The sequence below is a fragment of the Lolium rigidum genome, chromosome 3 (genome assembly GCF_022539505.1).
Source record: "Lolium rigidum isolate FL_2022 chromosome 3, APGP_CSIRO_Lrig_0.1, whole genome shotgun sequence".
In the NCBI taxonomy this organism is placed as follows: domain Eukaryota; kingdom Viridiplantae; phylum Streptophyta; class Magnoliopsida; order Poales; family Poaceae; genus Lolium; species Lolium rigidum.
Genome location: NC_061510.1, coordinates 213,284,874 through 213,308,680, shown reverse-complemented (window position 1 = coordinate 213,308,680; position 23,807 = coordinate 213,284,874). Strand labels below are relative to the sequence as shown.

The window sequence follows — 23,807 nt, the reverse complement described above, 5'->3', positions numbered from 1 at the left end:
TTGCCCAAATCGAGCCCGGTACGGCAACTGCGGAGGGCTGTCGCCGGCGTGCCCGGAGGACGGCGCGGCAGCTTGCGGCATCCGCAGGTCGGCGCGGGGATTAGGGCATGTACAATGGAAAGCGCTTGTGCGGGCGCTTAAAAAGTCAATTCCCCATCCTGCTTAAGCATCGGGCGCTAGGAGAGACATTTTGTACTTATTTTCTAAACGCCTGACTCTTAGCTATGCATCGATGCCACAAAATAGGCTGGGAATTGGCCAGGAACAGTCAAAACATCTGGGATTTTTTTCCTAGCGCCTCAGTTAAGCGCCTCCATTGTACTTGCCCTTAGAGCATGTCTAACAGATCCCGTATAACCCGCCCATTCCGTAAAATTCTGGCGACATACGGGGCAGGCGCGGTTTGGGCCGTCTAGCAGGCCCCGTATTCGGGCCGCCCCGTTTCGGCGGAATACGGGGTCCAGGAAATCGGCCCCGTCGCCCCGTACATATAGTGGGCGCAGGTGCAAGTGAGGGGTTAACCCCTCACTCGCAACCCTAGCTCCGCCGTGCGCCGCCGCCTCCTCCTCCTGCTCCGGCGAGCAATTAGTCGCTCCCCGCGCCGCATTCCACCCCGGATCCGGCATGGACGCCCGCCGCCGTAGTACCGCCTCGCCGGCGAGCGGATCGAGCGATCCCGCTCGCCGGACAACGTGGAGGATGCGTGGCGGCGCCAATGCAAGAGATCCGCCGCCGGGAGCCGGCGTTTGGCCTGCAGGTACGCCGGCGCCGCGTACGTCCCGCCGAAGCTCGTTGACTTCGCGGCGGGCGGGCGGCCGGTGCAACGAGGATCCGCCGATGAAGCCGATGAGCGGGCCCAAGTTCGACGAGTGGCGCGCCGACCGGGAGCGCCGCCGGCCGGGCGAAGGAGGCTTGGAGCGGCGGGAGCACCGAGCATCGGAGGAGCTCCGCTCGCCGGCGATGAGGAGGAGGCCCCGACTTGTTGAAGGAGCTACGACGGTTCCTCAAAGACGACGCCAAGAGGAAGAGGGCGGAGGAGGAAGAGGTGGCGGCGGCCATCGCCGCCGCGAAGGAGGCGGAGTTGCGGGAGGCGGAGGCGGAGGCGGACTCGTACCTAGTCGACCTCCCCGAGTAGGATCGCGCATTCCGGATGTAGAATCGTTGATCCGTATGTATGATCCGTAGTATGATCAATGAAATTGAACTTCCCGGGGTTTTTATTTTTGAAAATACGGGGCGAAATACGGGGTCTGCTAGACGGAATGGCTCTTCCGTTAGCAACTTTTCGATACGGGGCGAAAAAGCGGCGGGATACGGGGCAGAAATATGAGGGGCCTGCTAGACATGCTCTTAGTGCGGCGTCCGCCGTCCGGGCGCCGTGCAGGTCGTGGAGGTGGTTGTCGGGCTCGGCCGCGTGGGAGAGGGAGCTGTTTTGTCATATGTTTTTAGCGGTTCCATTGGATTAGTCGTGGGATGGTTTGATTAGGCGTGGGACGGAGCGTCTAACAGTGTTTTAGCGGTAATCTGAGCCACTGATTTTGGTGATTAGATGGTGAGGATCATCTGGATCTGCCGCTCTGGCTCTTTTAATAGTAGTGGAGATTAAATTTGATCCCCCAGAAATAATAACTAAAATATATTTGCTAGTTTTACTAACCGACAAATTTAGGTACCTAATAATCCGGGTTCAGATTTAGTCATGACTAAACAGTGTGGTTAACATTGTTAACACAAAACTAGAGCATAGTTTTGTTAAAAATGGCAACTTTTTAGTTGTATTTAGGTATTTTTCAGTGCATACACTATAACGACTACTTCGATTGTACAAATCCACTATACCCTCACCATATTTTCAAGCGATGCTTTCAGATGTCGAGACATTTATTCAAGCATATTTCGCAACGCATGGTTATGATGATTACATCGAATGCAAGACCGAATAATGTTGGTAAGATCTACTTTTTCTTTCTTATCAGGGGGTGCTTGTACATGGATTTGCTGGTGAAATTGTTAATGATAACATGTGCATGAGCGAGTCCATGTCCAAGTTCTGCAAAGTTGTGCTTCAGATTCGGCAAAGGTTGAGATCCGCACCACTTTGTAATGAAACTTATAAAGGGGCATGTAGTGATCTCGGGACGTGTGAAATTTTTATGTGTGCAATTTTTTGTTGATTTCCTTCTGATCTCGTGAACCCTAACCCGATCGTCTCGCCCCCCCCCGTCGGGCTAAGCCCGGGCGATGCCGCCGGCGGCGGATCTCCGTCTCCCGCATCACATGAGGAGGGGGAGGGGACTTCTTCCTCCATGGCGGCAGGGCACTTTCGGGAGGTTGGTCCGGCGGTGGATTTCGTGACGGCCGCGGCGGGCACCGGGGACGCTTAGCTCTGAACCTCGCCGCCCCGTCTTCGATGGGATCTGCCAGGTTTGAGCGGGCCGGTGGCTTGGCGGTGGAAGACTTCCTAATGGTGGCGGTGGTGGTTGCCTCCGGCGGCAGAGGTGCAGGGGGACGGGCTGATTGGGTGGAAACCCTAGGTTCTTCTCTTTGCCCTCTCTGTGATCCCATCTGTCACTGATGTAGGGACGGCTGGCTGCAGGACGTTGAACAGGTCTTCCTGGTGTCTCCGTGTTGCTTCGGCTAGCCTGGGATGGTCGGCGGCGTTGGGGCACGACTTGAATAAAGGTGGCGGTCCTAGGGTTGCTCTTGTACGAAGATGAAGACCTGCCTGAGGCATGTCCTTCTCGATCTGGCCAGAGAGTTGAGTTCCGAAAGGCACCACCGGTGAATGTAACAATGTGCATATTGCCTGGAGTTTGCTGGACATGGTGGTATTCGGTCGTGCGCACCCACACGTTTATTCCGACCGTTTGGTTTCGGAGGGAGCGGCGCGACGCTCTGTTCTTTCTTGCCATACATCGCCTTTTTGGTCCTGTGTGAAGTCAGAGGCGGAGAATATCATGATGGCTGGATTTGGAGTACTAGCAATGGAGGTCTAATTCTATGCGCTGGTGAGGAACTTTCTTGGTGTTATGGGCTTGCAGCAGCAGTAAGAAAATAGGGGCGGCAGCACAGGTGAAGTTCAGAGTCATGCCTTTCAGGATGAAAATACAAGGTCCGGTCTTAATTGGTTGTGCCTGGCAAATACCTTGTTAAAGGCATTTTTTGAAAGTGCGGACTATCTTCAGGGTGAAAACGTAAGATCTCTGATCGGGTAACGACGGCACTGGTGCACCGTTCCCTTATTGAAGGCGTTGCTTTTGAAGAGTCTGAAGTTCAGGTGTTGTCATGTTGGTGGTTGTATTATTGTTGCTAGGGCTAGAATGTTGTGGCAAGACTCTTTTTTCTTAGTTTCTTTTCTCTTTTCTGACTGTGTGCATCTGTATTGTCATTAGGGCGATGCGTTGTTGCAGAGGCTGGGTGTAATTGGTATCTTCTGATATTAATTTCCTTTATCAAAAAGAATATAGTGATCTCGGCCCTTTATGTGTTCGAGTTTGGGGGGATGGGGCGCATTGAAGCATGCCTCACTAAGCTAATGGCAGCTATTCTCAGTGATCTACATTTGTGAAGACAACCCCACTCTCCAAGGAGAGAAAAATGTATAGGTTTGATAAATAACAAGAAAGTGCTAGGACGGATGTGGAGCATACATTTGGGGTGCTTCAATCCTGCTGGACTATTGTGTGGCACCCTGCTAGAATATGAAGCGCTACGAAAAAGTGGAACGTGATAACTGCTTGTGGGATTATGCACAACATGATTATAAATGACGAATTTAGCGATAGTCTTTTATACCAAGGGTAGAAATATGAGGGCAAGTTGATTGAACCCGAGGGTGGAGTGGCAACGTTCCAAGAGTTTCTCCACGCGCATCGTGAAATTCTTGATCGGATAAGTCACGTTCAACTTCAAAATGATTTAGTTGAGTATATGTAAACTCACGTATGAAACCAATAGTTCTCTCGTCTTATTTCCTTCAAATTATTGATATTTAAATTTATTTGATTGTAAACTATTATTAATATTTTTATTGTATGAACAAATTTATTTGATCTTGTGAAGTATTTTATTTGTACGAATTAGAAAGATAAAATGGCCAAAATGATGCAAATGGGCAAAAGAGCGGATATGGGTAGACGTGAGCTTGGTGGCATCTGCTTGGTGCTTAAGATCATTGAAGAACTAATGTGTCTAGACCATTTTGAAAAGGAAAAATTGCCTAGATAATTCTAATTTTTCATCAATCTTTTTTCTAGCAGTAATGCTACACCTACCTGAAACTCCTACGGGAAAAACTCCTACGTGGAACTCCTACGGTATTTCAAATGTTGTTCCTTCGTCCCTGTTCTCGACACAAGCAAAGCATCACGCATGCATGCAATGCATCTCCATGGCCCCGCAATGGATCGTGTACCCATATTATCGTATAGGGCGTCAAGAACTAAAAAGCGAGCCTGGACGCTTTCCCCCTACCGTCACGGTAGCAGGGGCGATTTTCTGGATCCCGCCGGCCAATCCACTAAGCCACCGTCGATTCGCTGGATCCCCGCCTCCGTCGGCCGCTCCGGTGGCGGGAGGTTGGGGATCCCGTCTCGCAGTGTGTATAGAGTAGGGTTTGGTAGGTCTCCTGCCGGCGGCGTCGAGGAGTGGGCGGCGCGGTTGGGGCGGAGTTTTGTGGTGGCGGCCGGCCTCTCCGGCGGTGCGGCTCGGTGGAGCCTCTCTGCAGATCGACCACTTTGGCCATGTGTGCAGGTCCTTGGAGCTGTGCTGCATGGCGTTCCCTCGCTGGTGTCCATGGTGCGGTGGAGCCGGACGTCTGAAGAGCTTGAAGGTCTTGGTGATGTTGAGCAAAGCGACGATATCGGCGGTGCTGGGCGGAGGTTCCTCGGAGCTGAGTTTGTCGACTTCCCGGCCGCAAGAGGGTCTTCTCCCGTTCCAGGGTCAGTGAGGAGAAGCAGCGGCGGCGCGCCGTCATACGTCCTCGTCGTCGTCGATGCAGTCGGGGTCCTGTTGGCCTTATCTGTAATTTTTCAGTTTGTTAGGGACCTTTCTGTAATAACTTTGGCTTAATATCATCAGTCCTTTATCGCAAAAAAAAAAAAGTCGTATAGGGCGTCTCCTCGACCGATTTAGAGGCCTGCTCTGCCTCCTCGGTTCGCACTTCTGCTCGTATGAAGCGCCCGATTAATGCAGACCTTGAGCTCTCAACCATCGCGGCGATATATAAAACACAAACGATTCCTCTCCTCCATGTTCGATTGCTGTCAATTAACTACTCCATCCTAGTCCCCGCAAAAAAAACAAAAAAAACTCCAGCCTTCGCCATGTCCAGCTCTTCCTCGTCTTCCGTCGGCGGCGCCGGCGACACGCCGTGGCAGACCGCGTCGGCCATCGTGGGTCGGCCACTGCCCGTGTCTGGCTCGCACGTCCTCACGATTGATGGGTACTCCGGCACCAAGGACCTCGCCAACGGCAAAGGCATCACGTCCGAGACGTTCGCCGTCGGACGCCATCGCTGGTACATCAGGTACTTCCCGATGGTTATTCCTCAGGCGATGTTGGCTGGATATCCATCTATCTCCATCTTGTTGCAACCGACGACGCTGATGAAGTCAACGCACGGTACGAGATCAGCTTGCTCGGCCACGACGGGGAACAGGTGCCGTCGTACGGCACGGAGAGCCAGACATGCCGCACCTTCTCCAGCAACACGGGGCCATGGGGCTGTCCTCAACTCATCACCAGGAAGGACCTAGAAGAATCGGTTTACCTCAAGGATGACGTTTTAAGCATCAGGTGTGAAGTCACCATGCCCAGGGAGATCTTTACGGAGCACGGAGAGCCTCCGCCGTCCGACATGCGCCGTCATTTTGGCCGGCTCCTCTCTGGCGGCGAGGGCGCGGATGTTGAATTTAAGGTCGGCGGGGAGACCTTTTCTGCGCACAGGTGCGTGCTTGCTGCTCGATCCTCGGTGTTCAGGGCGCTGCTCCTTGGACCGACGAAGATGAACCACGGCGCTTGCATACGGATCAGTGGTATGGAAGCTAGAGTGTTTAAGGCTATGCTCCAATTCATCTACACCGATTCACTGCCGGACATGGAAGAAGATGACGTGGTACTGATGACTCAACATCTGATTGTAGCAGCCAAGAAGTATAATCTCGAGAGGCTGAAGTTGGTTTGCGCCGAGAAGCTGTGCAACTACATGGACATGGATTTTCTAACAGACCCAACAAGTGGTGGAGCCTCGTCCACCGTTCGTGACTGTTGCTTGATGAGTGTTCTTGTGTTGGTATTCGGAATTTCCTTCCTTATATTTCGTCGAGGTCGGATGCTATGAATTATGGAAGTACAATGTTCAGTGATAGCACATTTTGCGCTTCTATATTTATGTACATCTTCACTAACTATCATGATAATTAGCATTTGCAACGTTGAGACTCTCCATGTAGAGATGGGCAGCACTAAACAACAACCAAGATACATCGACCAATGCCACACGGACATTGGAAAAATACACGAAAAAAGCATATATCTCCTAAATTTATAGGAACAACCACAAAATGTTGTTGGATGTAGATGGGCTGCGGCCGAGGAAAGCAGCGAATGTAGCCTACAATCCTGAAATCTCAATGTCCATCACGGTAACAGCTTTGGAGACTAAAGTTTACTCCCACATTGCTAGTTTGGAGAGAGAAGAGAATAGGAAGATAATAGTCCTCACGCATTCTTCCTCCCCTGTCGCCCGCCTCGCCTTGTGGCGTTTCGTGACTCGACTTGAAACCGGTTTTGTAGAAGCCTAAATTTTTGCTTAATGTACCAACTGAATTGGGTACGTGTCGGCATGCGTGTGTATGCTCGCGGCGTGTCCGTGGCTTCCTACAGGTGGCGGTTCGGCCACGCTCTCTTTCCAGGATATACCAGGAGATGGGAGAGGCAAAACAAATCTAAAGTTTCCCACTCGCTTCTCCCTTTTGCTGAACCGTCCTCTAGTCTTCCCTGTACCGAGGGCTACGTGCACAACTGTTTTTGTTCATGAGAGCATCGCTCACCTTCATGATCTTGAGATCGGCTAGTGTTTGTCTACATTATGCACGAGATTTAATCTCGCTAACACTTTCATTCTTCGAGGGTGAGTTCTTCTAGATTTGGTTTACCCGTTGCATGCCTCGATAAGATTAGATCTTGGCCTCTTTGTTCTTCTTACCGCATGAAATTTATTGTTTTATATGCTACAAACCCATCAGTGGTATCAGAGCCATATCTCCGAGTAGATGTTTTGCACGGGTAGAACACTTATGTATGTGGGCGTAGATGATCATGTTATTGCTTCCTCTACGTGTGCTTTATATCATAGTGGCGTAGTGGGATGAAGCGGTCCGGCCTAACTTTACATGTTCGTGTACATGAAACTTGTTCCACGTTTGACATGCAATTTGTTTTGTATAAGTGACCTTGCAGGTGTATGTCCCTCCTACTATAATTAAGATATAATTCACAACGGGTTGCTTGATGATTTGTTTATCACCGATGTGGTGTCATGTTCGTAGGTATGAACGAGGCCGGGTTTCCGCACCCCCTCTATGTATAGAGTGGTGGGGGCTCCCTCTCCACTACACCATTACCTTTGTCCCTCCTCTTGTTTATCCACCCTTTGGGCTCCGGCTTGGCGAAGCCATGCCCAAATGATTCTCCACCGTTACCACACCGTCGTGCTGCTAGAATTTACCAGTGGATCCTATACTTCCGCTGCCCACTGGATCGAGGGAACGGAGGTGGTCTTCGAGACATACGTGTGACCAAGTGCGGAAGCACTGCCGGATTGCACCGCTCATCTTAACGATCTTGAGATCGGTGAGTATTCATGTACATCATCCACTAGATTTAATCTCGCTAACACTTTCGTTCTTCGAGGGTGAGTTCTTGTAGAATTGGTTTACCTATTGCATACCTCTTCTAGATTATATCTTGGCCACTTTGTTGTTCTTCCCGCATGATTTTTTTTCTATGCTATGGACCCATTAGTCGTATCAAAGCCATATATATATGCGTAGATGTTTTGCACGGGTAGAACACATATGTATGTGGGCGTAGATGATCAGGTTAATCCTTCCTCTACGTGTGCTTTATATCTTAGTGGCATAGTGGGATGAAGCGGCCCGGACTAACTTTACATGTTCGCGTACATGAGAGTTGTTCTAGGTTTGACATGCAACTTATTTTACATAAGTAGACTTGCGGGTATTTGTCTCTCCTACTATAGTTAAGATGTAGCGATCCACAACAGGTTGCTTCATGGCTTGTTTATCACTCGTTGTGGTTTCATGTTCGTGTATGAACGGGGTTGTCGCACCCCTCTATATATAGAGGGGTGGGGCTTCCTCTCAAGTACACCACTACCTCTCTCCCTCCTCTTGCTGCTCCACCCTTTGGGCTTTGTCTTGGTGAAGCCATGGCCAAGTGATTCTCCACCATCACCACACCATCATGCTGCTAGAATTTTCCGGTGGATCTTATACTTCCGCTGCCCCGCTAGATCGAGGGAATGGAGGTCGTCTTCGAGACGTATGTGTGACCGATTGCGGAAGCGCTTCCGGATTACATCGGTCATCTTCACGATCTTGTGATCGGCGAGTGTTCGTCTATATCGTCCACGAGATTTAAGCTCCTTAGCACGTCCGTTCTTCGAGGGTGAGTTCTTCTAGAACTTGGTTTACCCGTTGCATGCCTATTCTAGATTATATCTTGGCCTCTTTGTTGTCTTTACCATTGAAAGTTTTGTTTTTTAGCTACGCACCCATCATGAACATCAAGATATCGAGAGATGAGAATAAGGGGATCTCACTTGTGCAATCTCATTATACTGAGAAGGTGTTGAGTGCAAATTTTCTCGCACACCTTATGACCCTAGTGTCTTGCTTAGAAAGAATGGGAAGGCCACTCGACATCAATCGAGATACTCTAAATTTATTGGTTTGCTCATGTATTTAGCATGCGTTAAGAGGCCTGACATCTCATTTGTTGTGAGCAAACTCAGCCAGTTTGTGGCCAACCCGGGAGATGATCATTGGAATATTCTTGAGAGAGTGATACACTATGTAAAGAGAACCATGAGCATGGAATCCATTATACCGGGTTTCCAATGGTACTTGAAGGGTATAATAATTCTAATTAGATTTCAGATGTTGATAAGATGAAGGGCATAAGTGTATATATTCATTCTTATTGGTGGTGTTGTTTTCTAGAAGTCTTGCAAACAGACCATTTTAACGAGGTCAACAATGAAAGCGAGAACTCACAATATTAGATAGAACTACCGTCAAAGCGGAATGGCTTCGTGAGATCTTGACAAACTTTCTTATGGTTGAAAAACTAATACCGGCTATTCTCATGAACTATGATAATCAAAATCGTGATTGTCAAAGTTAACAGTTCTAAAGTTAATATGAAGAGTTCAGCAAAACTTTGGAGTTATTGTGTTGAATTATGTCCCTACACCTAAGAATCTGGTAGGTCATTTTACAAAAGAATTATCAAGAAACATGATAGACATTGTATCGAGGGAGCTAGATTTGAGACCCACATGAGTTGCCGAGGGGGTAACTCAACCCGCGTGATCGCAGATCTTGTGAATTAGGATCTAGGAAAACAAATCGAAGCAACTGTGTTGAGAGGAATTTTCAATACTCCCACTCGTTGCGAGATGGTATTCTCTCATAGCTATTGTAAGGTAGGATATGACTATGTCTTAATGTGTTCTATGCATCCCCTTGATGAGCGAATACACTATCCTATGTGGTGATCATTAAACACACCTCTATGAGCGACACTGATAGTCACGTCAAGTTGTCAACCACTAAACAAAGCGACCCGATGACGGTGATATGCAACAAGGTTGGCTTGACTTTTCTTGGTTTAGTGAAACTCTACAGTTTATTGATCCCATGGAAAAAAATTTGAGGCATTCCGAAGTGTGGGCTCCATGGCGTCCGGTATTTTGAAATGTTCAAAATAGTACTTGAAAGTTCGAGAAAAAGTCTAAAAATCGATTGACATGTTACATACATATACTCTACGAGGATAGCAAATTCTATTAGGGCTTGTTTGGTTACTCGAATCCCGGCGGGTTCCCGGCCTTTTTCCGGGAAGATTTTTCCCCTAGTCCGGAGATCGGGAATATAATCCCAGAGTTTTGCTTCTGTTTCAGTCTATTCCCGGTCGGAATATTTTCCCGGAAATTTTGGTCCCAACAGCCAAACAAGCCCTTATGAGATACTTTATCCTCTAGCGTTTAAAAACTGTGGATCTTGACAGGGTGAAAAGTACGCAACTTTTAGACCGACAATTGTCAGAATTTGCCCTTTTTTATATATCCAGAAGTATAATCTATTTCAGAATGTGCATATGTAATTTAGTTTTCAGAAATTTTAAACCTTTGAAATACCGTTTTTGAGTTTTCGGGTAAATAGGAACATCATGCGTATCCTCGGGAAAAGGTACACTCCAGCGATTAGAATCGCAAGCGTCAAAGCGTGAAAACGGGCATGCGGCGCCTCTTCGATCGGTGTGCGCACGAACATGCCCCAGTACTGCGCTGGCCGGCCGACTGTTCGTGTGATGCGCTTGGTTAATGCGGGCCGTGCATTAACCTCGCCATCACCGCCCTCTATAAGAACTTCACAAGTCGCCAGCTCCCATACCCATCTGTCATTCTTCACAGCGTCGAACCAACTACTTTCACTGTAGTATTAGCCATGTCCAGCTCTTCGCTGTCTTCCGTGGGTGGCGCCGGCGGCTCGCAATGGCAGACCGCATCGGCCATCGTGGCACGGCCACTACCTGTGTCCGGTTCGCACATCCTGAAGATCGACGGCTACTCCCGCACCAAGAACCTCGTCACCGGCAAAGGTATCAAGTCCGAGACGTTCGTCGTCGGACGCCATCGCTGGTACATCAGGTACTTCCCCGACGGCCACTCGCCAGGCCAAGCTGGTTGGATATCCATCTATCTGTATCTTGTTGACACTGCTGGTGTCGACGAAGTCAATGCACGGTGCAAGATCAGTTTGCTTGACCAGGACGGTGAGCCCGTGACGTCGCACGGCCTGGACAGCCAGACCTGCTTCACCTTCTCCAGCCAGTCGGGGCCATGGGGCTGTGCTCAGCTCATCACCAGAAAGGACCTGGAGGAATCAGTTTACCTCAAGGATGATGGCTTCAGTGTCAAGTGCGAAATCACCGTGCCCAGGGAGATCTTCACGGAGCCCGTCTCCCTCCTTGTTGCAGCACCGCCGTCCGACATGCACCGCCATTTTGGTCAGCTCCTCTCCAGCGGCGAGGGGTCGGATGTCACGTTCCAGGTCGGCGGTGAGACCATTGCGGCGCACAGGTGCGTGCTCGCTGCTCGGTCGTCAGTGTTCATGGCTGAGCTGTTTGGTCCGATGAAGGAGACGACGGATGCCTGTGTACCAATCTCTGACATTGAGGCCGAAGTGTTCATGGCAATGCTTTACTTCATCTACACTGACTCGCTGCCCTCCATAGACGACGCCGAGGTGGTCTCGATGGCTCAGCATTTGCTTGTTGCGGCTGACAGGTATAACCTGGAGAGGCTGAAGTTGCTCTGCGTGGAGAAGCTCTGCAAGCACATGGACGCAAGCACTGCAGCGACTTCGTTGGCGCTGGCTGAGCAGCATTCGTGCCGCGGGCTCAAGGCCATATGCTTCAAGTTCCTTGCGTCGCCGGGCAATATCCTGAAGGCTGTCGTGGCCAACGATGGCTTTGAGCATGTCAGGAGCAGCTGCCCGTCTGTCCTCAAGGAGCTTGTGTCTAAGCTTGCTCCTTGATTGAGTCACTGCCATCTTCGGTTTGGTCGTTGAAAAATCATAAGCTTGCCTACATTATCCTGCAATTTCTTGGCCCGAACTACTGAAATATGTGTCGCCCTGTCAGCCATTTATGTATTTCAGTTTAACTTGCTTTTCCATGGCCTATTATTGCATTTCACCGTGTCTATGCTAAGTGACGTGGACATTGAGAGCATTCTTGTAGTTATCTTCTGGCTCTGAGTTCAGAATTAGACTGCATGTTCTACCTTTTATTTCCATCCATCTATAATTTTGTTTTCAAAGCTACCTCAAGCATGATTCTAGGTGATCACAGCGTCAGGCGAGGTTTTAGTTAGACTCTGTATTTGCTATACTATATGTGTTTTCTGAATCATGTGCCTAATTCATGGTAACCTGACGTCTGCATCACTGAGTATATTGTTTCGGCTAATGTTGACAGTAACAGAAGAAAAATTACATTAAGCCGATGATTTCAAGCATCCCTAATTCAAAGATGATTATGCAGCCCATGTCTAGTAAACAACTCGCTAACCACCCCTCAGATCTTAGGCTTGTCAAACACATTGTTACTTTGTCGGAAAAAAATAGACCAGTACATCAGCACTAACGTTTTATACTTAGAGCACTTGTACGTGTAATCATGTATAGTTTCAGATTGTTACACTATTATGATGGATGTTGGTAAAATTCTTGTACCTTGATCAAATGAACTTATTCAGGCAAGAAGGAAGTCACAAAAAGGCATATTTTGGCAGATGTTCTAGTTAGTTCAGAAAGACAGCAGGAGAAATGAAGGTCCTAAGTTACCAGCTAATGCATCTCTTGGCAAATGCTTCTTTATTAACTCCATAATTCACATGTTTTGGATGCTGTATTCTTCTTTGGATTGTCTATTCATCATCTAGATGATTTTCTAATTGGGCATAAGTCAGATTTTCCATTTGTCTATTCTTCATTTGTTCGCCTCATTTCCCTTGGTTCCATCAGTCCAGAAAAAACCTCCTCATTCTGCTACATGTTCCATCAGTCCAGAAAAAAACTCGTCATTCTGCTAGCTGTTCCATCAGTCTAGAAAAAAACTCGTCATTCTGCTAGCTATCTGGTTTTCTTTATCAAGCTTGTATCACATCACCCTCTGAAACTCAAAAAAAAATGTGTTTAATTGGTTTGCTTGGCCCAGACAAGGCTCAAAGAGGCTGGAAACAAACAAAAGCACTCGCCTCTCTCCTGCTTGCCTCCCCATTCCGATTTTATTATTTTTTTAAAAGAAGATATTGCAAATAAAGCCAGAATACAACCATGTTGAAGTACATAGAGCTAAGGAAAAGGGAGCCTTGGAATTCCATGTACAATCTGTTTGCTCGACTGAGACAAATTTTAGCAGTAATATGAGCTGTCATGTTCACCTCTTAACATAAACACAAAATAATGGGAACATAATACAACTATTTGGTTCAGGGTTGGTGATTCGGGATTGGAGTAATGCCTGCTCTGCTAAACTCCCTTGAGTTCCACAAACGACACCCAGATTTGTCAGTAGTCCGTTTTGAAGATCACCTTGTTCAGGCTGATATGGCGTGCCTGTTGAACCTTGTCCCTCCAACCCATCGCCTCCGCAAACGACACCCAGATTAGCGAGTAGTCCGTTTTGAAGATTAACTTGTTCAGGTTGACATTCCTGCTGAACCTCACCCCTCCAACCCATCGCCTCCGCTGGAGAGCATTTTGAAAAGCCAGGTACCAATGCCACCTTGCTGCAATGATGTCCCTCAATAGCTTCTCACCACAACACTAGAAGCACCACTGCTCTGCAAATGATTTTCAAAACAAGGTGGAATCATAAGAAATAAGAGATAAAAAAGAAAGACCGAATCAACTGAGAAATGACTGAACATTGAAGAACTGGCTGAGAAAAGACTGAAGATATGAGATGAACTGAAGAAATAAGAGATAAAAGAACGACCGAATCAACTGAGAAATGACTGCACATTGAAGAATTGACTGAGAAGACTGAAGATATGAGATAAACTGAAGAAATAAGAGATAAAAAAGAAAGATAAAAATGAGTGAAAGAAAGAAGACTGAGGTAAGACCGAGTGAAAAAAAAAGACTGACGGACTGACACCGAAGAATGAAGAAAGAGATATAAGAAAAATAAAAATGAAATAAAGTATGTGATAATGAAGGACTATACAAAGTACTGAAAAATGATGAATGAATAGAAGGCCAACAACAAAGGACTTAAAAAATGCAATTGTTGCGAGGGCTAAAATGAGGAAATAGATTCAAGACTAGGAAATGTTAAAAGGTATAAAAGAATCTAAGAGAAATGAAGAGTACTGAAGAAATAAATAGTGGGACTAAATAACTGAGAAAAAATGAGCTGGTGACAAGAGCTGAGAATCACTGATGAAATTAAGATAGAACGAAGATATGGAGGTAACTAAGTTAATAATGATGTAGATACACTGAGAATGACTGACAGGATTTAACTGAGATGATGTTCATCTACATATCATCTTATAGATGAACCAGTGCACAGGTGCTGCCGCTTCGAACACGAGTGGTGGCCACCCTTTGGTATCTCTGTGGATATTTGCTAAGATCTCCATGTATTCTTATCCCGTGCTTCAGTCACCAAGAATATGCCAACCATTGAGAAGAACGCCATGCAATCAGTATCCAGTTCTCCATAGCTAGATGAGGAGAAGGAGAAAGTCATCTCACTACTGAGCTAATGAACTTACCAAGCTCATACATCATAAGTTGTTGATGTGTACTGCAAGCTGGCAATGAAAGCAGAGGGAGGAGGGTCAAGAGGATATGATTGATCAAAATACTAGGTTCAGGCGATGAGAAACGTTCTCTACCTCTCCCAGCTCCACCAGACAGAGGACTCAAAGAAGACTGACACCTAGACAGAGAATAACATGAATGAGAAAATCATGTATTTATAATGAAGATAAAATTATAAAAATGTTGTAAGAACTAAGGCGAATGACAAATGCCAACCCAGGTTTGCATAAAACCGTTTTACATTCCGTAAGCTGCATAAAACTGATAAAGCAGCACAAATGCCGACCATGCTTATAGGTAAATGCTCAACCAGGTCTGCTCATAGGTAAAACAGAAATTATAAACTGATGCTTTACATTCCCTAAAGTTGGGTAAAACTGATAAAACAAAACATAAGCGACCCGGTTCTACCCATAGAAAAACAGTTTGCAGATACATATGGCATATAGAACCAGATGACAAAGCAAACAGCAAGCGCAGTAATGACTAATGTAGTCTGTCGATAATTAGATACATGTAGCACTCTTTATGGATTCAATAAGACACCTCACACATTGACTGACAGGACATGAAAATAGTAACAAGTTAAAGCTTCAAAATCAACTTTCCAGCATCGATGAACAACTCAATGTCTGCCTCGGAAGCCAATAAGTACCAAGTACTGAATACGAAAACAGAGTTTAGGTCACACATAACATTGTGAAGGGCAATAGCCAAACCCAGTGTATTCAGCTGGCTGCTAGTGGAAACAGAGAGGCTACTGGATAACGGAGATGAGGAGGGAAAATTCGGAATGACAATGAACATGCACAGTCCATACCAGCGAAAAACATATCACCACGCTTCCCGGTGGAAAACAGTAAACGGGAATAATTTAGTATATGATTTTGTAACACAAGAACATAAAAGGTGCCTTGCAGCACATACAAACAACCAACAAAACTTAAGTTCTACTGAGTTCATAATACCACAAGAATTCAGACTGAAACATAGAAGCTAGCATCTACTGGAATAATAAGCCTATTTAGAGGAAAATAGAGCAGCCAAATTCAAATAAATGTCCCCTGCTGCAATGGATTTGCTCACCGATGCATCCCAGTATCCGCGAACTAAGCTCAGATGAACCACATCCGTAGTAAATTATACACACCTACCATGCGGACTGCACAAGAAGCATACGAAAATGAGCCGCCCGTGACAACAGACACGGGCGTTGCAAGACGCATGAGAGAAACAGGAGACGGATCGAGAAATGTACCCAACACACTGACGGCGCTAGCTCCTCCCGGCTTCTCAATCAGGTGGTCTCTTTGATGGCAACTTTGCCATGGAAGAACCCACCCCTCGGCCTACTCGCACCTCCACGTCTCCTCGCTTCGGTGGCAGATCCTCCATGCCTACTCGCTCCAGTGGAAGATCCTCCCTGCCTACTCGCTCTAGCGGTGTCCCCCGGTGCCACCTCCACTGTGGGAGAGCTCATGTGCCTCCGCCTCGTGGACCAAAAACATGGCTATGACTGAATTCATCAAATTCCAGCCGAAACTTTGTGTGACAAGGCCCTAAGACTGACAAAAGATTCGCTTTTAACAAACTGAAATAGAAATGAAACAAGTTCCCAAGTGGCAGAATACTAACTTCAGCCCCAAAACCTTCTGGCAAGGCGGAAACTGCTAGTCGCCAGAACCATCCATTGATTCTACGAATACCGCAAAACAAATCTAGCCCGTGCATTTTTCCTATGATCTAGTTAACGGGCCAAAAGCTCAACTGTCTCCTAGGCAGGAGCATCGCCAATCCCACAACCACCGATCCTTGAACTAATATCCTGATCCCCACAGCGACCGAGCAGAGCTCTCGGGCACGTCCCGGTATGGGAGGTCCCGTGAATCGAGCAGATCTCAGGAGCGGCAAGAGCGAGCAACGTTGGCGTGCGCGACGTACCTTCCTGCATGCCCTCGCCCGCCGCACGCTCGCCGACGACCTGCGCCACCGCCGAATCATCCTCCGCCGCAGCGGGGCGGACTTCGTCGGAATCTCTGACAAAAACGCAGGGAAGGGGAAATGAGAAGAGGCAGGAAAAAAAACCGCGATTGGTTGAACGAAAATGAGAAAAAAAGCCAGAAAAGAGGAAAATCTGAACAAATCAGCTCTGCACCCAGGAGCACATCGAGATTCAGGCAATATTTTGGAATGTACGACTACCGATTTGACTTATGGCGAAATGGATTTTCAGCTAGCTGAAATTTAGAAAAAGTGTTCCTCTTACATAGATTTGAATACGGAGTACATCTTTTACTCCGCCCATGGATTTTATGGCTTGGACAAAAATTGGTGTGTGCATATTCCATATGACTAATTCATACTGCCCGATATATAATCATCCTACTAGCTTGAGTTCTAGTAGGTGTTATAGTGGAGCTAGTGATGTTTTTGGGACCGTAAACAGTTAATGAAATGTCAATGTGGTGTCATATGCTAGAAAAAAAAATCCATATCACAATGAGCTAATAACGCTCGTGGTACCACAATTTACGCATGACGTGTAATTTAGTTCCATAAGTTACAAATGGTGGTACCGTAGTACCAAAACTTGTATTAGAGGAAAAAAAATGTCCAAAACATTGGTGTGCGCATATTCCATATGACTAATTCATACTGCCCAACATATAATCATCCTACTAGCTTGAGTCTTAGTTGGTGCTATAGTGGAGCTAGTGATGTTTTTGGGACGTAAACAGTTACTGAAATGTCATGTGGTGTCATATGCTAGAAAAAAAATCCATATCACAATGAGATAACAATGTTCGCGGTACTACAACTTGCGAATGACGTGTAAATTAGTCTCATAAGTTGCAAATGGTACCGCAGTCCCAAAACTTTGTATTAGAGGAAAAGAATGTTCAAAACCAATCTGGAGCTAACATGTGGAATCATACGTTCGCACACAAGCCCCTGCATATTTTTCATATGGCACATATGTCCTTTATCTAGGTGCGGAACCACCTGTCAGAGAAGGAAGAAATAATTAAAAGTAACATAGCGCTTGCTCGTTGTGGGCTCGAACTTGGGAACCAAAGGGGCTGCCAACGAATGAAACCACTACAGCACGTTTTGCCTTATGACTTAACATTGCACATTTGTAACATCCCAATTTTCCCAAAAAAATCAATGAAGAAGACAAATTCCTTTTTTCAAAATTTGGAACCAACAAAAACTTTATTTGAGTTCTATAATGTGCATAGTGCTCATGCCTAAATGTTGTGAGTTTTGCCATGATGCTTGTGTGAAGTATTTTGAAATGTTCCTAAACCCTTAAACCTTGCTCTTTTTCACAATCAAAGATAAAACAAAGAAAAGAAATTAAATTAAATTAAAAAGAGAAGCATATGTGAGCTTAAAGCCATTTTTGCAAATCTTGGCCTATGCCATTTTTACTTTAGCTAAATGATTTGAAACCATTACTAAACCCAATCTAACACTAAAATGAACCCTAAACCATACCTAAGTGAATCAAAGAGAAACAAATGAAAAGAAAATAAAATAAGAATAACACCACATATGAGCCTATGGCTATTTTTGCAAAACTCTAACCTAGGCCATTATGCTTTGTGCCAATGGTTTGGAAACATAACTACACACTTAATAACACCTTTTGAATCAAGGAAATGCAGAGCAAATCAAAGGAAATAATAAAACACACTCACATAAGATAATGGTCAAAATTGACATTTATATCAGGGTACCCACTTTGAGCCGCTGTATTAAGAAATTTTTAAACTAAACTCTCTCAACTCTTTGCACCTCATCCAAGACCTCATCAAGTTGAACACTTTTGGTGTTGACCACTTTGACTGGTTCCTTTTCTATTGCTTAGTATAAGGATGCCAAGTGGCACATCAAAACAGATTCAAGATCATGTCACATTTGGATTTTTCCAAATCACTTCCACTTTGCAAACTAAGACCATCAAAATGGGCCAAACATTATTTGAATCACATCCACCAAAAAGTTTGGCAAAATTCAAAAATTATTTTCATGCGGCCATTTCATCGAGCACATGGTGTGCACCAACCTGCCAACCCTAGACATGCTTATATCCAGCAGATTTTGACCTAAACCCTCCACCCCTATGTCATCACAAGCTCACTCTTGCACCCAGTAGACATTGCCAAGCACCAGAGACCAGGATTGTGCATGAGATCATCATGTACCACGGCCATGCCGTGGTGATCATGGCACCACCATACCATTTCCCTCTCCTCTCACTTTTGTCGTGCACCACCATGTCCTTGAGCCTCTACTCACTCTCCTGATCACGCTGGACACCACCAGTGGCCACAGAGACGCGTGCAACGCCCTGTCCAGGACATTCCCGTGATGTCCAGCGCGCGCCAGGACGCCGACGTGTGCACGCCAGAGCGCGCCAGAGCATCGTCGCTCCTCGTCACTGCTGACCTCCCCTTGACCTCTCCTCTCGCACACGCACACAACCGTACCCTAGCAACCTACCAAACACGCTCGCTTGCGCCGGAGAGGACAGTCGCCGTCGTCACCATCGGTGACTTCCGCCACGGTACTGTGAGCTCGCGTCACCCTCCCGCTCGCGTCAGTGCTCCGTTTTCAGTGCCGTCAAGCGCTCCGTGCTCGCCATGACGTCGCCAACACTTCTGCATCATCGCCCACGCCGCTCCTCCACGGTAGCCTCGACGCCATGCTTGACCTACCCCGTGCGCCTCAGACCTCGTCACCGCTATAAAAGGAGGCCACCCCCATGCTCAAACTCCACGCCAATCTCATCCTCCCATCTCAGAACCCCTCCTCGAGCTCTCCCTCTTCCCAATGGCAGCGATCGAGCAACTAAACGAGCGAACTCCAAATAGAAATCTTTTGCGCACCGTAGCTAGCCAATTGATCGCCGGAGTGCTGCGGAGCCGCCGCAGACGAAGACGACGATTGTCGCCACCCTAGGAGACGCTGCAAGTACCTGGAGCTTCGCCGTCGTCCACAACGTCGCTGCAGCACCTCGCCGACGATCGCCGGAGCGCCGGTGAGCCTCCAACCCCTACCCTCGCAGCGGCCAGTACACCCTCTCGTCGGAGACGACGATGACTGTGAGCCGTTGGATCCATCTCTAATCGTGCGGGCCACGTTAAAACTTACCGTTTCAGCGTATATAAGTCACTGACAAACAGGACCCTTTGTCAGACGGCCCATGCGTGCGAGACGCGTTACTGGGCCAGTCTGTTAGGCTTTTTCTCTCACGAGCCCATTTGCTTTTCCCGCGCAAGCCCAGTGATTCAAATTCTGTTTAAATCTTTTAGTTCAAATTCCATACTGATGCCAAGTTAAAAATTAAAAATAGGAAGATCTACTGAGCCAAAATTTATGAATTTGATATTGTTGGAAAGCTTGTGAAAATCTCTAACCAACTACACTAGTCTCAAACCTAGATTAATTGTAGAACTCATGTAGTAAAAATAACAAGTCAGCACCTTTTCAAAACTCAAACAATTATTAAAAATCAACCATAAATGATTTTGAGTTGATTCCAACTCTCATAATTCATATTTCACATATTCTACATGAATACGTAAAAATATAGCATAGTTGTTACCATGATCATGGGCTAGAGAAAAATAGTGGCTATGTGGCCATTTCTAGTCCATTTAAATTACCCAAAATTATTTAACAAGTAGTATGAGAGGTTTTCTCTCATTTAAATCAGGGTCCTAAGTAAATCAATAAGAGGTAATGACCTTAGTCTATAGAACCTCATATTGTACTACTTGGTGCTATTAAATTGTTTCTATAATATTATTTAAATTGCATGAGAGGTCGTATCTCATTTAAATCATTTTCCCAAATGATAAATTGAAAGTGTTGACCTTGGTCAACATGATCTCACACTTATTAATTTAGGAGATTAAATCTTAATAAGATTCAATGAGAGGAAATTATTTCTCAAAAGGAAATAAATAGAAACCCTAATCCATATTTCAATGAGAGGAAATTATTCTTCTTATAAATAAACAAAGCCAACCACCATGCTAATAATGTTGTGATGCTAGGATAGCTTGAGTAAACCATTTGTGTGTTAAGTCTAGCACTTAAGCATTGTTTGGTGATTGTATACCTCGTATCCGTTTATAGACGCTAGTACCAAAGACTACCAGGAGGAGGAGGTCTTCTACGAGGAAGAAGAAGAAAACTTTGATCATCGTACCAATCAAGGCAAGCTATACTCTTGCAAGCTACCCTAATGCAAGCTCCACTTGAGCAAGGCACCAATACTATACTACTTTGTGTTTTACTTTCCAAGTCCCAGTTTCTATCTCACAAAGATTTTACTTTGATTATCAAGGTTACTTGTATAGTTAACTTGAGTCTATATAAGGAGTAGTACAAGAACATCAAAGTTAGCCTAGAGAGCTACAAGTTGGTTAGCACCCATCATGAATAGTTGCTAGTGCTAAAACAAAAATTGACTACTCTAGATGGGAACATGTGAATCAAATGACTTTGAAAACCTTGGAATGATGAGTCATTCTATTGAAAGATTTTGAAGGTGAATGTGACTTGAATGACATGGTGATTTTGATAAAAACTGATGATTTGGTTCGGATGCGATACCATTCCAATTTTAGAGTACCCCCACAATACCTGATTATGGGTAAGGCTTTAGCTGGAAGTTTATGTGTCTTAGTATGGGTTCCCTCTGAACAAGCGTCATAGAGGTTATGCCGAGGCTGCCTCCGTTGAAAGTGAAATGATGTGAAAAGAGTTGAATGTCCTACCCAAGCCCTGTGCAGTTCCCAGGATAGCAGATTGCTATCACTGGGAGGCCAATCTCATGAGGGAGGTGCCTATACTAGGGAATGTAAGTGAAAGGTTAATGGTTGATGATCCGCATACTGAGTATGCTGATTCAGGACTATCCCTGATGGATGTAATCAAATGTTGTGGCACAAGTGTGCAACCTCTGCAGAGTGTAAACCTATTCGAATAGCCGTGTCCGCGGTCATGGACAGTTGGAAAGGCCATACTGTTCCGTCATCAGAACCTTTCCAAATGTGACATGTGACTGGTGACTTGTGACTTGAAATTGATTGGTGAATTTGACTTGATCACAACAGAGTTGTGGAAATGACACTAATATTCCCACTTGAGTTAGTTAGGTAAATAAAGAGTCTTTTATTACTTAGTGCTTATGAAATAAAACTGGCTTTATGCAAATGAACCTAGAGCTTAGAACTCCATTGATATAGTTGATAGTGCTTACACTAGTATTAGTTTGTGAGTACTTTAAAGTACTCATGGCTTTGTCCTTGGCTATTCAAATGGCCAGACTATGAAGAGGAGGACCAGTACCAAGAAGGAGGACAGCAAGACGTCTACGATAACTAGGACTACTCCTGATGTCAAGCGTTGCCTGTGGAGCAGATGGACCCCTATTACGTATCTTCTGCTGTGTGTTTTGTAATTGATCATTAGATCAACTATTATTGTAAGACTGGATCATGTGATCCCTTGATGTAAAAATATTATGGGTTGTAATGAATGATGTTCTGTGATATCAATCTATTATGTCTCGCAAAAACAATATTCCTGGGATTGCGATGTATGGCATAATAGGCATCTGGACTTAAAAATTCGGGTGTTGACAAGTTGGTATCAGAGCCATTGTTTGACCTTAGGAGGCCCTAGTTAGAATGGACGTCTGAAAAACTTAGTTTCAAAAACAAGTGAAGTGAATATTTATGAAAAACTTATTCACCCTCTTACCCTTGAGATCTTTTCAAAAAGAGAAATACATGCCCTACTTTTCCTTATAATTCTACATAAAATGTTGCACACTTGATCACTTCATTAACTTACTCATCCTAATTGCTCACAGATGGAGTACCACTATGAGTCCTATCAGCTTGGCCACGGAGGAGACCTAATGTTCGAGAAGGATTTGAAACAACTGGTTGAATATCTCGGACGCCCGTATCCAGAGTTCTTTGGAGTGCCACTCAATAATCAGTCCGGAAGACAACCTCAGTGGGAAGTTACTGCAGATCTGAGAGGAAAGCTGGGAGCCCCAATTTGGGAAACCATATGGTTTTCTCTAAGGGGAAACACTTGTAAGGAAGGGATAGCCAAAGCCATGCAAGAAGCAATTGCCCATCGGTGTGGACAGAATGTGAACAAGATCAAGAACACTCGCTTCTTCTACTACCCAAGACATGACCACATGGGAAGACCAATAACCATGCCCCCGCACCCGGGGATGAACCACTATGTCGCATACCTGGACTTCATGCGGTACAAGACCCGCAAGGAGTTGGACAACGCTCGCGCCTTTCGCCAAGCACATTACCCCTAAAGACGAAGAACCCACCCTTCCGGATGAAGAGTAGTATCACTAGAGCACCTGCGTAGGTGTGAGTTTGTATATGTCCCCCTTGTAGACGAATGAATGGTTCTTAAAACCAACGATGTGTTAGTTTTGTAATGTGTGATGATTGGTATGAATGAAAAAGTGTTGTTGGTTTTTACCACCTCAACACTACTCAAATTTTGAAACTTTTTGAACTTTACTCAAACAAGCCATAGAAAATTCCCTCTTATCTTATCATGTACCTCAATGTTCAGATGGTCCCTCCAACCTGCAGCACCAACCAGGATGCAATGCTGCAGATGCTGCAAATGATGATGGCAGATAGAGAAGTTGAAAGAGCTGAGCGACAAGTCAACCTTGTCGTACTACAACAGCTGGCCCAGAACAACCAAGGACATGGACATCAGGATCATCCTGGGTCCAAGTTGAAGAATTTCCAGAACACTAACCCTCCCATGTTCAGCAAGACGGAAGAGCCGTTGGACGTAGATGACTGGCTCCAAACAATGGAGAACAACTTAGAAGTTGCAGGAGTGGAAGCTGCAGAGAAAGTACTGTTTTCCGCCCACTACCTGTCAGGACCTGTCAGAGCTTGGTGGACTAGTACCCGCGCAATGAATGCAGGACAGATGATGACCTGGGAAGACTTCAAACTCAAGTTCAGACAGTACAATGTGCCCCAGGGTTTGATTAAGAAGATGAGGGACGAGTTCCGCGAACTCAAACAAGGAAGGATGTCCGTGGTGGAATACCATGACAGATTCCTCACTCTGTCTAGG

General features: G+C 45.9%; 1 protein-coding gene, 1 long non-coding RNA gene and 1 pseudogene across 4 annotated transcripts; 2 read left to right on the top strand and 1 right to left on the bottom strand.

The window, feature by feature from the left end:
- The first annotated feature begins 5,324 nt into the window (after positions 1 to 5,324).
- Positions 5,325 to 6,803, top strand: LOC124696033 (annotated as a pseudogene).
- Positions 6,804 to 10,754: 3,951 nt separating this feature from the next.
- Positions 10,755 to 11,846, top strand: LOC124699962 (BTB/POZ and MATH domain-containing protein 2-like). The gene has a single exon (XM_047232173.1). The coding sequence runs from the start codon at positions 10,755 to 10,757 to the stop codon at positions 11,844 to 11,846; it is 1,092 nt and encodes a 363-aa protein (XP_047088129.1).
- A 1,245-nt stretch (positions 11,847 to 13,091) lies between these two features.
- Positions 13,092 to 16,553, bottom strand: LOC124698936. Of its 3 annotated transcripts, none has more exons than XR_007001174.1 (5): positions 15,904 to 16,553; positions 14,720 to 14,763; positions 14,597 to 14,635; positions 14,343 to 14,477; positions 13,092 to 13,657 (listed from the first exon to the last, which is right to left on the bottom strand). It is a non-coding gene; the product is annotated as an uncharacterized LOC124698936 (long non-coding RNA). The 3 variants fall into 3 exon arrangements; XR_007001175.1 differs by having other exon boundaries at positions 13,092 to 13,652; XR_007001173.1 differs by lacking the exon at positions 14,343 to 14,477.
- Between the last annotated feature and the right edge of the window lie 7,254 nt (positions 16,554 to 23,807).